Raw genomic sequence first — 18,116 nt, 5'->3', positions numbered from 1 at the left:
GTCTTATGAAATGCATATCATTCATTCCTCCTCAGGAGCGGGACATGTGACATCTTTGTATGGCGTTTTTACATAAGGTCTGATCTCACGGAAGAGGTATCGCATTCTGTTATTAGAAAGTCCACCTGGCAAACTAACTTCTGGAAATTCAGTGTGCAAGTCATCTAATTCGACACTCTGCATTCGTGATGCAACTGCATGCTTACATCAGGCAATGGTTACTAAAAATATTATGGGGCTCTATGAGGGAACATGTTTTTTAAAGATGGACATGATGCTAAAAAGTATCTTAACAAGAGATGTTTGTAAAACACAAATGCTACCCATGGTGCAAAATTGAAAAGGGTTATACACACACATCATTTAATTGAGAGTAGTATCATCAATTCAAAATATTGAGCAGACAATATCTTCCTATGTCCAGAGTGGATTGACCAGGTGACTTAACAATCAATAGGGGTCATCAACTCCTGAAGATATACCAGTGTACCAAGTTTGATGTCTGTCAAGCAAAGGATTCTCGAGACATTGAGTGGTCAATATATTCCTATGTCCAGTTTGACCCTTCACCTTTGACCAGATGACCTCAAAATCAATAGGGGTCATCTACTCCTTAAGATGTATCAGTGTACCAAGTTTGATGTCTGTCAAGCAAAAGGTTCTCAAGATATTGAACAGAAAGTATATTCCAATGTTCAGTTTGACCCTTGACCTTTGACCATGTGATCTCAAAATCAATAGGGGTCATCTTCTTCTAAAGATATACCAGTGTACCAAGTTTGATGTCTGTCAAGCAAAGGATTCTCGAGACATTGAGTGGTCAATATATTCCTATGTCCAGTTTAACCCTTGACCTTTGACCAGGTGACCTCAAAATCAATAGGGGTCATCTACTCCTTAAGATGTACCAATGTACCAAGTTTGATGTCTGTCAAGCAAAGGGTCCTCAAGATATTGAGCAGACAGTATATTCCTATGTCCAGAGTAGGTTGACCCTTGACCTTTAACCTTTTGACCTGAAAAATAATAGGGGTCCTCTTCTTTTCATTACAACCCACATATGAAATATCATTACGATCAAGTGAATAGTTCTCAAGATATTGAGCAGACAACTTGTGGTATATCGACCGACTGACCGATCGACAGGTGCAAACCAATATGCCCCTCTTCTTTGAAGGGGGGCATAATAATTATTCCGCTTATCGATAGACGATTTTGTGGATATCTGAAGCTGTTTTACATGTCACAGACAATATAAAACATGTGTAGAAAAATACCAGGAAATGTTTGTTATCTTTGTTCGTTTGTTTCTTTATTATTATGACGTTGAACGCCACAAGGTCAATTTCTATCTGGCGAGGCTCACCCATTCATCTAAATCATCAAACCAACACTTATTCATCTCAATCATCAAACCAACAACTTATTCATCTAAATCATCAAACCAACAACTTATTCATCTAAATCATCAAACCAACACTTATTGACAGTTTTTCATGAAAAGTCTCTCAACCAATATAGATTTAAGGATCATCCAAAAGTTAGATATTTGTATACTAATAAAATCAAATTCTGAAGTAACCTGATAGGTTGTTCACACACACACACACCCCTCCCAGTCCCCCTCGTCAAAAAGAAACCATCAAAGTAAACATTTAACATAGTTCGTAGAACATATTTCTCTGGCTTTCCAAAATTTCAAGCATTGACAATTAAGTATCAGTAGTTTGACTTTCCTTCTCAAATCATGTCTGATTTATACCATTTAACCCAATGTCCAAACTCTGCGACATGTAAACATAAATTCCACAGCTGGAATATGCTCTGATGAAGATAGCATCCAAATAATTGATGTTAATCTGTATATAACAATTATACAATTGCAAGCAATGACGTATGTACGTGTTAATAACTCTCATTACCTACCCAATGTATAATTGTGATATACGAATTAACAACAATTTTCAGTGTAATCGTCCCTGTGGTCAGTAGTACACTCGGGTCGTCAATATGACAACAACAATCGTCCCTGCGGTCAGTAGTACACTTGGGCGCTCAGTAGTACAATCGGGCGGTCAGTAGTACACTCGGGTTGTCAATATGACAACAACAATCGTTCCCGCGGTCAGTAGTACACTCGGGTCGTCAATATGACAACACCAATCGTCCCCGCGGTCAGTAGTACACTCGGGCGGTCAGTAGTACACTCGGGTCATCAATAGGACAACAAATAAACGTACATAGGACATGACGGAATGACAAATAATTATTACTGTGATGGAAGAGATTTCTTGTTTGCCGGGGGATCTGTAAATCATAACAAACGATGCTACTTTCGATTCTGATAAAAATAGCTATTGGAAGGTGAAGGTTTGCTTTATTTTCACACATTTGCGTGTTAATAACAGAGGAAAGTGTCAGCTTGTGTTCTGATTCTGAATACGAGTACAGAAAAAATACTTCTCAATTAACTTTTCTTCAAAGACCTGATACAAATCACGAACTCATGAAATTTTCATGGGACTCGAGCTGATCATAAACCATGAGTCCACGACTTGCCTTGAAAAATCCCTAGTGACAAGCCTGACGGTGAATAAACATTTCTATTTAAAATCACTCTAGCAGCTTTCTTTTTAAGTTTGCATATTAAATTTGTCAAGCCCAACATTATTTCTCATATTACCCCAAAACAGTACAACAGTAGTTAAAACAAGGAAAGACAACAGTATCAAAGATTTACCATAATTCAGCAATCTCTACCTAGAGTTATTGTTCTTTACATTATATACCTCTGTCAACGTCTCAAGGGTTTTACAAGATTTTTGTAAAATGGCACGTATGCTCAAATAAAGTATGGTTTTGACTTCAGTTACAAAAATATACGTAAATAAAGTCTTTTTGTGGCACGATTAAGAAGCATTGATTTGGAGTGAAGCGCGGATAAGCCGGATATTAGGTTGTTCTATTGCACCAGGCCTTAATACATAGGCAGGGCTTGAAGCTAACTTTTTAAGTCACCAGTCCAGCCGGACTGATGGTGTATAATTTCAACCAGTCTGCAGAAAAAACTACCAGTCCAACAGAGTTTTCCAGAAATAAACAAACACACATAAATGTGGGATTTATATTTACGAATCAGATTCGTCTGATATCTACAGATCAAAGCATGCCAAATGTGTGTATAAAATTTCATAAGTATATTTTCCAAAAGGATGCTTTTAAAATTTACCAGTCCCATCGGACTGACTAAAACAAATGTCAGTCAGTCCGCCAAACTTTTAATCAGTCACAGACTGACGGGCATATGTTAATTTCGAGTCCTGCATAGGTATATGAAGAATGCATAGTAAATGGGGAAAAAACTACAAATAATTACTTGTCCTACATTTTCCCCGATATTTTATATAAAGTAGTTCTTAGTTTTATTAGCTGTAAAAAAAGTGGATTTACATGTGGAATAACATTGTTTATTTTGAGACAATGACAGAGGTGCAAGTGAGTGTAAGGAATGATAACTCTGGGTAGAGATAAGAGATTGCATGATTCAGTTGTAATATTTATTTAGATATTAGAAAAGTAACTTCACCACCAGTGACAATATGCTATGGCATTGCGTTTACTAGTTCATACTTGTCAAAGTAAATAAACAAGGTGTGATGATACAACCTAACGTAGTAGTTTCATTGAATAAACATTCATTTCAAAATTTATTACTTTCCAGAGCAGCTCACAATCACTCCATCTCACTTTCCTAAGATGATATTGCACTTGCCCCAGGCCAAAGGAAAGCATAATTCTAATTTATAACAGACTACTGCTTGGCATATGCATTAATGGCTTTCAAACCTGATGTCTATCTGCCTATTAAATGGTTCATTTAAAGCATGCTAAAGAAAGGAGAATGGAAATAGAATGGGATACGAGACACGGAAAGGAAAAAGAAAAGTCAGCAAACTTTTGAGCGGCAGTGGAGAAAGGACAGTAGAATTAATAAATCCTTTTTCTACCACACCAGTCAGATTGGCACCGGTCAATTTGACCGGCTAGCACATAAAAACTGGACTATGCAAAAACGAGTGGTCTTCCGTGATATTCGAGCACAAATATATAAAAACAATAAAGATGTTAACATTTAATTCAGAATTTGTGTGTTTTTCTCACTAGAAATGAATATATGTACCATAAAACTTTTCTCCAAGCAGGATGTCCTGCTTGATGGTTAAAGTTTTGAAGAACTCTGCTGCAGACAGCCTGCAGTAGCTTATCATTTCAAGCAACAACAACCTACATGTAACTTAGTGAATAACTATTGACATAACTATTGATGTCTATTGAATTTGTAATTTGTTTATAACAGCAACTTTTATACGGACCTATTAGGACTGAAATGAGGCCTCATTCCCAATCAGAAACGCCATATGGTAAAACAAACTTATAGCAAAAGTTCTGGGGACAAACATTTTAGATTCATTATAAACGTAACTCGTTATACCCAAGAAGTTTAATTCATCATATATTTTAAAACTACTTTTTTAATTGCAAATGAAAAGGCATTAAAAAAAAGCTCTGTCATTCGGAATAGATTTAATCACTGGCACAAGCCTCTCATTCAAATTTTTGAGAACTTAATTGAATTTTCACGGGAATTTTTTTTATTGAAATGGCTATAAAATGTCATTTACTCATTGTCACAACAAATCAATACCATTGTCCGTTGCACTTCCTCCCTTCCTGTTACAAGTCATCTTTATATAAGAAAAATCATTTTGTGAAAGTTGTGCAGCTATATTTAATGTAATAGCCATGATCATTGCTTACTGAACTTAAATAAGGTTATTGAAACATCCATAAATCCTAACGAGAAAGCCTATCTCTTTGTTTACGATTGGCGCTTCCGTGTTGAATCTTGATATTTTACGTTTGTTATGTGTGAATTCTCATAAAATCAATTCAATCAAATATAAAATAATCACTTGGGTGGATATCGCCAATCCTCTTGTTTAACGCTAGGGGAGAGGGGGAGAGTGAAGGATGGGCAGACACGCGCCTCGGGGGCGAAGGACACACGTGTCACCTGTCACAAGTCAGATGATCGACTTACCCCAACAAGACGTCACACAAATGACAACCAAAAACACAACAGCGACTCCAAAATCGACAAGTTTTTTGTTCATGGTGGTAGTTATATGAATTCAATACAGCTGTCTTTCAATCTGCGCGTCTTTTTTGGTCTTATCAGTTTTCTGTCGATTATATTGCTTTCGTTTTCACAATTCTTAGCATCTATTACGTCATAACCGGATATACCTTATATTTTTTAAATTTCGAACCCGATGCAATGCTAAATTTAAGGTAAATCGTGGTATCTTGTTTAGAAAAATGTGCTAAACGATAAAAGAGGCAATAATTTCTTCCACCCGGGAGAAATAAATGGCAAAATCTTTTAATTTCTTGAATTACTTTATTGGGAACTTCATTTTTTTTTCAAAAACCCTTAAAATTTGCGTGTTTTATTAATTTCACCTTATTAAAATGATAGAATATAGTATAAATGACTAAATAGGAAAATCCAGGAGCTTCCGGGGGCTTCGCCCCCTGGACCCCCACTAGGACTTTGCCCTGGACCCACTGAGGGCCTCAAGGCGAATCCAGACCCTCTGCCTCATAAAGTGGCGCTCCCCGTAATCGCAATTCCTGGATCCGCCCCTGGCTGATGCCATGACATTCAACGATATATTCTCAGTATGCACAACCTAAAAATAATAATAATAATAATAAAACCCACTAGGCCTTAATATAGTATTGCCAGCACCAAACACAATTTTATGCCTCGTTCACACGGATGCGCATTAAATTTTACTTCGCATTAAATTTGATGCGAAGTAAAATAATGCGCATTAAATTAGCGTTCACACGGCGGTAATATTTAATGCGAGGTAAACTAATGCGCATTTAATTCGTATGCATATATATTAAAGGGTGCGCGAAATAAATTAAAGAATAGACTATGTTATTGAAATTTATTTTTATAGATATTTTAATGAATATTGTGTAGATACAGAATTCTTTGTTCAAAACGCTATATACATGTAGTATACTACATGTTTACAATTTACATGCTTATCTACACATAAGGAGTTTTGTCGTGTTTATTTATATGTTCTCAAGAATTTACTTGTTATTTCCTCTGACGACCAGCATTCAATCTAGACAATTTATTGTTTCTTCATGGGCCCTTCGGAACGTCTTTTTCACCATTCCGCTGACTACTGTTGTGACGTAATTTTTAATTACTAATACGTATTATAAGTCTACTATGACGTCATATGGTATAAAAAATTAACAATGAGCGGCATATTTGTTTTAAAAAATGTAAAAAAGAAAATTATATCATCATTATTTTAAAACACTTTTGTCGTATTTAAAAACAATTCCTTCCACATGCATTACTCAGTATGCCTATGCAGAACACAGATTTACGTCTGACATTATCTAATGACATGCTGTTTGTACATGTTTTTAGTGATTATTATCATTTTGCTTAGTTTTTCGTACAAAACTGACATTATTATATATAGTTGACCATGGGTATGATGCATGTGACCCAAATTTGCCATTAAGCATGCGTGTACATTTAATGCGAATACTTCTCATTACCAGCACATTAGAGTTATCGCGCTTTGATGACTCTTGTGCGTCATTGGTAAGAAAATGCACAAGTCTCGTGAGCAAGTGCGAGATTACTGGGACATAAACGAAACGTTCATAGCACACACCCCCCCCCCCCCCTTTATTTAAAGTTAATGTACATGGTGTACTTTTAAATAAAATAATCATTGGTCAAACTGCATTTTAAAAATATTCTAAAACTAATTTATCAAGGATGTTACATGTTTTTTTAAACTCTACTACACCTATTATAAAAATTCCAAACAACGATGTTCTCTGTCCTAATTCAATCAATATTTTGCAATTTTCAAAATAGCTTAGATGCAGTTTAGAAACGCATTTGTTGTGTTAATTAGTGTTATAAACGTCTAAAAAAAATGCAGTTTGGCAAATATATCACTTATTCTAAAATATTTGAAAATGAGAGAGAGAGAGGGGGGGGGGGGGGAGGGGGGTTACATTAACCATTACAAAGTCCATGCCATATGAACCCGTCCAAATGGTATGATAAAATAAAATGTCTTCATAATCTGACAGAATAATTTTAATAACATATGAATCCCATTAATTACAAGAAAAGTCATTGTGTCGGATGTGCATATTGGTTTTTCCCTTCACAGTTCTTCTTACGATTGATGCTTTATATCCAGGGGCAGCACTTTATGAGGCAGTGGGTCCAGGGTCCAGGGTCCAGGGGGCGAAGCTCATGGATTTTACAGATTTTATGGGCTTGAAATATTTCTCCTATCTAGTGTACTATTACCATCATTTTAACACGGTGAAATTAATAAAATGACCCAAATTTTAAGGGTTTTTTGGAAAAAATTAAGTTCTCTCAATAAAGTAATTCAAGAAATCAAAAGGTTTTGTCATTTATTTCTCCAGGAGTAGAAGAAATTATTGCTTCTATTATCATTTAGTACATTTTCAGAATCAGATACCGCGAATTACCTTAAATTTGAAAATTTTAGCTGCGCCCCCTCTAAATCCGCCACGGATATCGGTCAGATTTGGCAGATTTAGTATCATTAAATCTAATGATTCACATAGTTTGATAAGTTCGTCCGTTTTCTTGTAAGAATAACCAATTCCTAAATTTGCCTTTAGAATTTTAATCAGTGTCATGGTTTGCAGTCGGTTATAATATGTATTCGATACTATAATTTATATTACGTATGCCTAAGTAATGTTTACGTATGTTGTCCCGGTAGCACGACTTTACGCGCCTTTAATTTGAAGAGTTCCACTAATGGAAATGATAAGTATTAGCTTCGCTTAGCGTTCACTCCGTGTGAACGCGGTTCAGATTTAATTCGCATTAACTTACGTTTAATGCGAATTAAATTCTTCGTGTGAACGAGGCATAAAACTCGCCATACAACCCTACCCTCTACTTTCCAAATGGATTAATTAAAGTGTAATTCAAACGATTTGGTGGGTAGGGATGTTTCGATAAAAGTAGATGATTGTAAAAAAAAAAATCATGCTCACTGTCAGGGAGTGAAGCCGGATGGGCAGACACGTGACTTCGTTAGGTTAGAGTAGACACATGTCTAGACGCGTCACTCAAGTTTTAAATTTTCATAGCATATTTTTATAAGATATGCACACAATGAAAAAAATAATATTTTTTTTAGTACTAGTGTTTTGAATCTCGGGTGGAGGGGCTGCAGGTGTATTGGAAATAAGCCATATGGCTTTCATGGGTTATCCTTGGCATAGGCATATAGGCCTACATTAATTTACTCACTGTGCTCTTAAAGTCAAATAGCTGTTAAAATTTACCTTTTTATCTTATGTATTTAACAACAACTTTTGTTTTAACTATGTGTTCCTCTGTGATATTGTCTTGTATTTATATTGTATATGTGCCTATTCCTAAATAAATAAACTAAACTAAAATATGGTATAGTATTATAGTATGTTATACATGTAGTTTATACTTGAATCTCAGGGGGGGGGGGGGGGGGGGGGCTGGTGTATGGTATAGTAATTTATTAGTTTATACTTTTATTGATTTACGTTCTATACATGTAGTTTATACTTGAATCTCAGGGGGGGGGGGGGGGGGGGGCTGGTGTATGGTATAGTAATTTATTAGTTTATACTTTTATTGATTTACGTTCTATACATGTAGTTTATACTTGAATCTCAGGGGGGGGGGGGGGGGGGGGGGGGGGGGGGGGGGGGGGGGCTGGTGTATGGTATAGTAGTTTATTAGTTTATACTTTTATTGATTTACGTTCGTATCCTGGATCTTCTTTCTACATTGTGTGTAATTCAGACGATTAATATCAACTATTCTAAAGATACAATAATTAGTGTACTCAAAGTGATATGAAGTTTATAATCCGCAAAACGACGAAAATGACAGTGTCATGAATAGGTCCTACCAACAACACACAACACCCCCACCCCCGTAAAACCACCCATCTTATCCAGATATTGGTATTTCAAATAAAATCTATAGCTTAAAATCCAGAATCCGCACAGATAACACAAACATCCCCATGGCACTTCATAAGTTGACATTTTATTTAATTATTTTTTTAGATTTAAAACGCTGTGTATTTTTATTAAAATATCATTAAAATGTTTATAAAACATTTCACTAATTGTCAAGGCTACATATTAAAAAATGTTATTATAGGATTAAATATTCTTTTTGAAGAATTTATCGATATGTAAACTCTGGACATTTTACTCACAAACTGAATAAAATGTCCAGAGTTTACACATCGATAAATTCTTCAAAAAGAATGTTTGATTCTTATAATTCCAATTCGTTTCCTACATTATCAACTTCAATAATTTGAATACTTTCCCCGCACTATGTTGTTTGTTTTCAAGCGCGTATGTATACATAGCGTTTTTGGATTTATTGATGTGTAAATTTTCGTTTAGATATATCTTTGTCCAATCAAAACAATTGTAATAAATGACATTGGAATTATATACTTGTATATGCTTTTAAAAATGTTTTTAAGATATCTAACTCAGAAACCGATTAAAAGGCAAGAATAACTTTTTTATTTCATAACAGAAGAACACCAGTGTAGACAACTCTCCTACGCAGTTGTGTTAAGTAGGGCCATAGAAATATGTCAGGAAAAAAGCGTCAATAAACAGATCAATTTGTGACAAATTCTGTAAACACAGCCCTTTTATACAAAAACAATATGTATATATCATTAAGTGCATATTGACCTCTTATACATTTTTCACCAGACCGACAGTCTCTACATCAACTCTGTATCACGTGATCAATCATCAAGATAAAAACGTATCGTGTATGTATAAATTGTTAAATTGGCACGATATCCAGATATCAATGCAAGTTGAAGTTAATATAACTTCAAAGCATATTAATTTCTTAATTTGAAAAGTGCTGAGAGCAAGTTTATTGTGACTTGTAACATGTCTAATTTTTGTATTGAATATGCAAGATGTAGCGATTTTTAGACATACGAAGTTGAATCTAGCCTGAAAAACATATTTTCTGTTGAAGCCAGAACTTGCTCCCCTAACTTTCCTCTGGCACTGAGGTTCACATGTCACATAAATCAAACATCTTTCACTTAAAAACCTCGGGGTGTCGTGCTAATAATGAAATTTTTATGTACGGAAACCCTGTTTATGCAAATGAGTCCATTGTGAAAGTAACTATACGTGTAGATTAGGGGCGATATCAAGATCACAATATAATATGGATATTACTTTAGCATGTATGCTATATAAAGAAGAAATTGAAACTTTTTCAATATCAAAGAGAATTAATATAACCCATTTGACAGAAACTTTTACGCGATTGCAGTTTACCATTTGACAGAGGTGGTAAATAACGAACCAATATTTTGACATTTCCAACCACAAAAGGACTGTAGATATGTACGTCATGACCTTCGTCGTGACGTATTTTTCATTGTGACGTCGTGCAATATGCCAGTGCGGTAAAGTATATTTATGTACAGCACTGGTATTAAACAATTTATGGGGAAAGCCTTAACTCAACCGCGTACTCCGGTAGTAACATACACGTGTATCCGGTATAGTAAACATACACGAGCATCCGGTAGTAACATACACGTGTATCCGGTATAGTAAACATACACGAGCATCTGGTAGTAACATACACGTGTATCCGGTATAGTAAACATACACGAGCATCCGGTAGTAAACATACACGTGTATCCGGTATAGTAAACATACACGAGCATCCGGTAGTAAACATACACGAGCATCCGGTAGTAACATACACGAGCATCCGGTAGTAAGCATACACGATCATCCGGTAGTAAACATACACGAGCATCCGGTAGTAAGCATACACGATCATCCGGTAGTAAACATACACGAGCATCCGGTAGTAAACATACACGAGCATCCGGTAGTAAGCATACACGAGCATCCGGTAGTAAACATACACGAGCATCCGGTAGTAAGCATACACGAGCATCCGGTAGTAAACATACACGAGCATCCGGTAGTAAACATACACGAGCATCCGGTAGTAACATACACGAGCATCCGGTAGTAAACATACACGAGCATCCGGTAGTAACATACACGAGCATCCGGTAGTAAACATACACGAGCATCCGGTAGTAAACATACACGAGCATCCGGTAGTAACATACACGAGCATCCGGTAGTAAACATACACGAGCATCCGGTATAGTAAACATACACGTGTATCCGGTATAGTAAACATACACGAGCATCCGGTAGTAAACATACACGAACATTCAGTAGTAAACATACACGAGCATCCGGTAGTAAACATACACGAGCATCCGGTAGTAAACATACACGAGCATCCGGTAGTAAACATACACGAACATTCAGTAGTAAACATACACGAGCATCCGGTAGTAAACATACACGAGCATCCGGTAGTAAACATACACGAGCATCCGGTAGTAACATACACGAGCATCCGGTAGTAAACATACACGAGCATCCGGTAGTAAACATACACGAGCATCCGGTAGTAAACATACACGTGTATCTGGCAGTAAACATACACGAGCATCCGGTTGTAAGATGTATGTGCGAGTATTCGGTTGTTCAATGTATTCGAGCATTCGGTTGTACAAGATGTATGCGCGAGTATCCGGTTGTTCGATGTACACGTGTATCCGGTTGTAAAATGTATGTGCGAGTATCCGGTTGTTCGATGTACACGTGTATCCGGTTGTAAGATGTATGTGCGAGTATTCGGTTGTTCGATGTACACGTGTATCCGGTTGTTCGATGTACATGCGTACATGAATGGTATCTGGTCGTCTAATGCACATGAATATCTGACTGTCTAACGTGCACGTGTACAGTATTTGAGCCTGTCTAACGTATGCATGTGCATCTAGTTGTCTGACAAAAACACGTGCATCTGGTTTTTCAACACCTATGCCTGTATATGTGAATCTGGTTGTCTGCAGACGATACACGTGTGTCTGATTGTGCTATCAGTATCCCACGTTCTCTCATATTTAAATGAGATAATTTTAATCTAGTAAACATAAATGTCATACATGTATTTATAATTTGAAGATACGCTGTTATCTCCGATTCAGAGTCATTTATGGGTAACTACATGTAATGTACAATCTCCTGTTGCTATAAATGAGCAGTGGTCACTTTGTTGGATTGGATCAGGAGTAACACGGAAGGTCTTCCTCTTCCAGATCATGAATGAACAAATGCGATTGGTTGTGTTCGGACTTCTCTATTTCTTCCTAGCGTCCTGTAATGCGCGTAAGTTCCATTTCTTATGGTCACATAGAGGGGACGACCTCTCAGTACGAGTAGTCAGGTCAACATACCGGGCGATGAGCTCTCGGTACGGGTATAGTCAGGTCAACATACCGGGCGATGAGCTCTCGGCACTGGTAGTCAGGTCAACATACCGGGCGATGAGCTCTCGGTACGGGTATAGTCAGGTCAACATACCGGGCGGTGAGCTCTCGGTACGGGTGTAGTTAGGTCAACATACCGGGCGATGAGCTCTTGGTACGGGTATAGTCAGGTCAACATACCGGGCGATGAGCTCTCGGCACTGGTAGTCAGGTCAACATACCGGGCGATGAGCTCTCGGTACGGGTATAGTCAGGTCAACATACCGGGCGGTGAGCTCTCGGTACGGGTATAGTCAGGTCAACATACCGGGCGATGAGCTCCCGGTACGGTAGTCGGTGAAGATTTGCATAGACATTTAGGAGGAAGGCGAGTGAAAGGTAGTTATCATAACCCACATAAAAATATATTTTACAGATGTAACATACCATTCCCTCCTTTGTTTTTTGTCTCTTGCCTGTTTGCCACCTACACACTTGTCCTGTGAATCCGCACTTCACTGTCCACTGCTCTAGGTCCGCCCCAGTATTTTCCCCAAAGATCTCCACGTAATGTGCCTTAAAGCTATGATGCCACCCTCAAATTCTCTTGAACAGTAGATGGAGACCTGCCCATGTATTATGTGTTGTGTAGCGTTATTGTCTAGCGTTATTGTGTAGCGTTATTGTCTAGCGTTATTGTGTAGCGTTATTGTCTAGCGTTATTGTGTAGCGTTTTTCTGTGGCGTTATTGTGTAGCTTTATTGTCTAGCGTTATTGTGTAGCGTTTTTCTGTGGCGTTATTGTGTAGCTTTATTGTCTAGCGTTATTGTGTAGCGTTTTTCTGTGGCGGTTTTTTTGTGTGTAGCGTTTTCCTACATCCTCTTGTAGTGTGTCCTCTCTGGGAATCTTTTCTATATAATTCTATCGTGACACATACTTCTGTACATTTTTTGGATAGCGCACAGTTGATTGTCACTTCCGGGTCTTTCTTTTTTATATACAGCGTACAAATATTTGTTATCTCTCTCTCTCTCTCTCTCTCTCTCTCTCTCTCTCTCTCTCTCTCTCTCTCTCTCTCGTACACGTACATACAATGTACAGATGCATATTACATCCAGGTTTCCGTTTCTCGGTATGCTGTATGTAATTAGTTTTTGAGTATTTCTCATCTTTGCGTTATTTTCTTTTAAAGCATACTTTTTATGTTTACCTTATGTGTATCGTTTTATGTATATATCGGATTTGTATGTCATTTAAAGGTATTGCGAATATCTGATCCGACCGTGTGTTTGTTCGTATCGTGTATGTCTGATTTATGTGTAATTTTTACAGAGTCTACTACGGAAATCGCGCAAACAACGACAAACACAACGGGATCCATTCGAACAACAACGAACACAACAGGATCCACCCAACCAACGACAAATTCTACGGGATCCGCTCCTTCATCGTCAGTAACGCCGGTCATCCTATCAACAGTTACCAATGACAACACAAGTACGGAAGTTTCTAACTCCACCCAACCTACTACAAAAGATTTTACCCCACAGATTTCAATTCTCCCAGCTAACGAGACTTCCACCCCCAAAACCACGAGATCTCCACCCCGCTCCACTCCAAAGCCTGGATTTGACGGAGCGTTGTTTGGAGGGGGGATAGCTCTGGGGGTTGGAATAGTGTTGCTTTTCGTATTCGTCGGGGTTGGAATTATGTCGACAAGGAATAAATTCAAAGGACCTAGTTATGAGGTGTTATAGGGTATGATTTGAACACTTTTTGAAATACTTTTCTGTGTTGTGTTAATACATGATTAGTTTTCATCTTTCAAACAAGTTTATTTCTTCGTGTAAATACTGTGGCATTAAATAATTAATTTCACATGTGTATTTCTTATTTACCCTTTTTTCAAGTACCAAAATTGTTGACCTTGACCTTGGTGGTTTGACATACTTTTGAAAAACATTTAACCTTGGCCATTATCAACTTTGCTACCAATCGGGATCATCAATGTTTCACAAATATGCCCATTTTTATTTTTAGTTTTGTACCCATGACCTTTAGGGTGTGACAGCTTCCTTCTAATCACTTGAACAAGGACAATGTGGTTCAAAGAGAACGTCCTAACGTCAGGTGCACGAGATGCTCAGGGATTGATCGATTGTTTTACATTTTGTACGTCCTGTCGATAATTTTTCACTCATATTGAGATACCACCAGCTGTAAGTGAAGTAACACAAATTTAGACTTATGCTGAGCCCTCGGGGCCGTAACAGTGGTTTTTTTTTTTATCATGCCAACGCCTGCCGCGCAAAAAATATCCTGATTTTAATGTCACATCCAGAAGACCCTCTTCTAAATGCCGAGCGTTTGGCAAAGGAGCAATCCCCACCTACTCTAACGTCTCAGGTTTGATGCAGCCATCGCACGTGCGGGGCTCGAACTCACGACCTCCCGGTTACGAAGCGAATGCTCTACCACTGGGCTGCGTTCAAGATCGTAGCTGCTAGGCTAGATATCTAGGTCTATTCAAGGCACTGTATGAATTAACACTTGTTATCCCTACATAGGGCTAGCCTAGCTCATCGTTCAAGATTGTAGCGCTATCGAGTCCTACCTAGCCGCTAGGATCTTGAACGCAGCGCTGTTCTATTTAATCGTTTTCTGAGGGAAAATCAAATATATGATCTGTGTGAAAATATTTCTGAAACTGTATTTCACTTCTTCATGAATTGTCCAAAATACAATTTACAAAGACAGAAACTAATCCGATGTTTTGGGAATTTTACAATTGCCGTTACAGCTATCCATTAAAGTTATTTTGAACGGAGATAAACAGGTTACATTCAACCAAAATATTGCAGTATTTAAAATTGTGCATGAATGTATTCTGTCTACAAAGAGATTTGTGTAACCAATTTAATTTTATTGTCAATTGTCAACCAATATCCAATTTTCTTTCTTTTCATGTTTCCCTTTTCTTTTTTCCTGTTTTAAATCTTCTGTTTATGATATGTATACCTACAATTAAAGTGTTGACTATTAATTCCATACGATATTATAAGAGAATTAATTACAAGCTGCAATATATGATAAATTACCTATGTTATTGCAATGTTCAGATCATTAGATCCTTTGTGTAACACTGTATTTATATATTCTAAAGTTTGTATGACCTTGTACCTTCTACGGAGAGGACTTGTATAAGCAGTGCCTGCTGTCCAATCTTATTATGAATAGTCATAATAAAATACTGTTTAAATTATTAAAAAGTACATACTTAATGAGTACGTGTACATACACTGTACATATATATATATATATATATATATATATATATATATATATATATATATATATATATATATATATACAGTATAATTTGTCCAAACCGGCCTCTGAGTACCCCGGCGCTCTGTCAATTCCGGCCACAAAATATAGTCCCTAACATTTCTTTAACAAATCCTTTATTAATAATTCCCTGTACTCCGGATACTGCGTATTCTGTATATCGCCCGGCTTACACAGTCCCAACTGCTATCAATTAACTTTAATTATCCTGTGTAAACCGGCCCCTCGATGATACACCACCCTAATTGTTGCGGTCAATGGTATTCGGTGTACACAAGGTCCCAACTGCTCGTAATTAGCTCTAATTATCGCATTTAAACCAGCCACCCCACGATGACCAACCTGTCGGTATTCGGTCGATCACACGCGGTGTACACAAAGGTTGTCTCAAGGGAAGCCACAGGTAAGTAAAAGAGTGCAACTGGCGATGAGTCGCGATCAGTTTAAAATAAAACCTGATTTTTAGGGGTGCACTTTTCAATTATGACAGCACCACGCACAAGGTAATGGCGCCCTCCCCCTAACGACAGAGACGAGAACTGACATTAAAAGACAAAGTTCAATTAATCGATGAATTCGATACATTCTTGGAATAAAACAAAATCAGCAACGATCCCGTTATGTTTTCCAAAAGCAAGGTTTCCCCTCGTGGACTTCTCGGAGCTCTACGGCGAGTCAGACAGAGATGATATGCAGTTAGTTAGCACAACTCGCCATGTCCAGTCGATCACTCGGCATTACATTAGTTTCCGTTTCACAAATTGAGACAGTTGAAAGCGATACATTTACAATGAAAGCTGGGAAAAACAAATTTTAAACGAACACAACACACACTTGACGAACATACATAATGTAGCACTTGATAACGGCGATGATGTAGACGAAATCGACAATATACCAACAGAAAATTGCGCGAATAATTCCCAGATTTTAAACTGTTTAATAAAAATTGAAATTTTTTCAAATGAGCACGACAATAAAACACTGACATTTATATTTTTACATTTTGAATTCTTTTGTGATATATTACAACGTCAGCAATCACTACACACGTATGCATAGATAGTGAATACAAGGGAAGCAACTCTCATTCTTGTCAACATTCTGCACTCCGGACTCTGCAAACCGGCCAATTTCTTTGGAACCACACATAGCCGGTTTAGACAGATTATACTGTATATATATATATATATATATAAAGCACTAAATAATCACAATTAGGTACTGAAAATTTTCGCCCCAGCCCGGGGTCGAACCAGCGACGTACGGCACCCACCGCCTAGCAAGATTGTCAAACCAGTGCGTAAGTCCACTCGGCCACAACGACTTCCCTTGGAAAGGAAGTTTTGTTATGCTCCTAAAGCGCTACTTATACACACTGATGCAATCTCACACAGTCGCTCTGTATATCTATATCTAATGATTCTGCCATTGGTTGATTGTATATCTTTTAATTGAGAAAAAGGTCACTGTAACACAGTACTTTATGCTTAATGTGATTGAGATTGATTGATCGAATATTGATTAACGTCCATCTCGAGAATTGTTCACTAATTAACATGGAGACGTCACCATTGCCGGTGAAGGACTGCAACATTTAGGCGTATGCTCGGCCTTTAAGCAGAAAAAAGAAGAAAAGAATTAAGGTCTTGCGTCAGGGAAAGCACGATACCATTAATGGTACCACTCGCCATACACAATGTACATAGGTTAGAATCTGTGACGTCACAATATCAATGAAAAATTCTCGAATGGAAGACAACAAACCCACAAAATGAAGGTAACTATCACTACACCAACTCTTACTGTTTGTAACATGTACCATTTTAAAAATGTTATCAGCATCTGTTCAGCAAGATTCGTCACTACAAGCTGTACCCGAGCGATATTTACTTAATTTGGTCATTGCGAAATACAAATACCATCCCCCCTAACACTGTATCTAATCAGCTGTTGCTGTTCGTTGTAATATTTGTAGTTGTACAAATACCTGCGGTTTATCTGCCAAGCCTGCATGAACTCCGACCATCCGAATCTTACAAATATGTTGCAATGACCATTGATAAGTGTACCTCTTTTAGTATGCGGAGCGACTTTGTCCCTTCAAATTGTTAGTGAATTTTATTTAACGGAAAGATGGTGATACATCCATTGAGCCCCTGATAATTATAGCACAATCACGTGCTTACTAGAGGTATCAACTCATTTTTTATTCCTTTGTCCTTCTACATTTTCAAGCTTGTTTCCTCCTGATTTGAATTCGCC

General features: G+C 37.4%; 2 protein-coding genes across 4 annotated transcripts in view; one reads left to right on the top strand and one right to left on the bottom strand.

Annotated features, from left to right (window-relative positions):
* The window catches only part of LOC125674512 (sialomucin core protein 24-like), a 49,185-nt gene extending 43,866 nt beyond the window's left edge, over nt 1-5,319 (bottom strand). For 2 of the 3 annotated variants that reach the window (XM_056159343.1, XM_056159341.1), the window contains exon 1: nt 5,102-5,319. In XM_056159343.1, coding sequence (XP_056015318.1) covers nt 5,102-5,174 — 73 coding nt within the window. In that variant the 5' untranslated portion in view covers nt 5,175-5,319. The remainder of the gene's footprint in view (nt 1-5,101) is intronic. The other variant, XM_056159342.1, reaches the window with a different exon arrangement.
* Nucleotides 5,320-12,196: 6,877 nt separating this feature from the next.
* On the top strand, nt 12,197-14,381 carry LOC125673724 (uncharacterized). The gene is made up of 2 exons (XM_048910505.2): nt 12,197-12,423; nt 13,836-14,381. Exons 1-2 carry the CDS (start codon nt 12,357-12,359, stop codon nt 14,258-14,260), a joined length of 492 nt encoding a protein of 163 aa, XP_048766462.1. The 5' UTR covers nt 12,197-12,356; the 3' UTR covers nt 14,261-14,381.
* Nucleotides 14,382-18,116: the final 3,735 nt, after the last annotated feature.

Source organism: Ostrea edulis, chromosome 3 (assembly GCF_947568905.1).
Source record: "Ostrea edulis chromosome 3, xbOstEdul1.1, whole genome shotgun sequence".
Classification (NCBI taxonomy): domain Eukaryota; kingdom Metazoa; phylum Mollusca; class Bivalvia; order Ostreida; family Ostreidae; genus Ostrea; species Ostrea edulis.
The sequence above is the reverse complement of the archived record's forward strand: the minus strand, read 5'-3'. Positions and strand labels throughout refer to the sequence as shown.

What these genes read in the sequence shown, in the direction of transcription:
- LOC125673724 (XM_048910505.2), top strand. Translation starts at nt 12,357, where the DNA reads ATGAATGAACAAATGCGATTGGTTGTGTTCGGACTTCTCTATTTCTTC. An exon ending in CCTAGCGTCCTGTAATGCGC is followed by an intron (nt 12,424 to 13,835) that starts GTAAGTTCCATT and finishes TAATTTTTACAG; the next exon opens with AGTCTACTACGGAAATCGCG.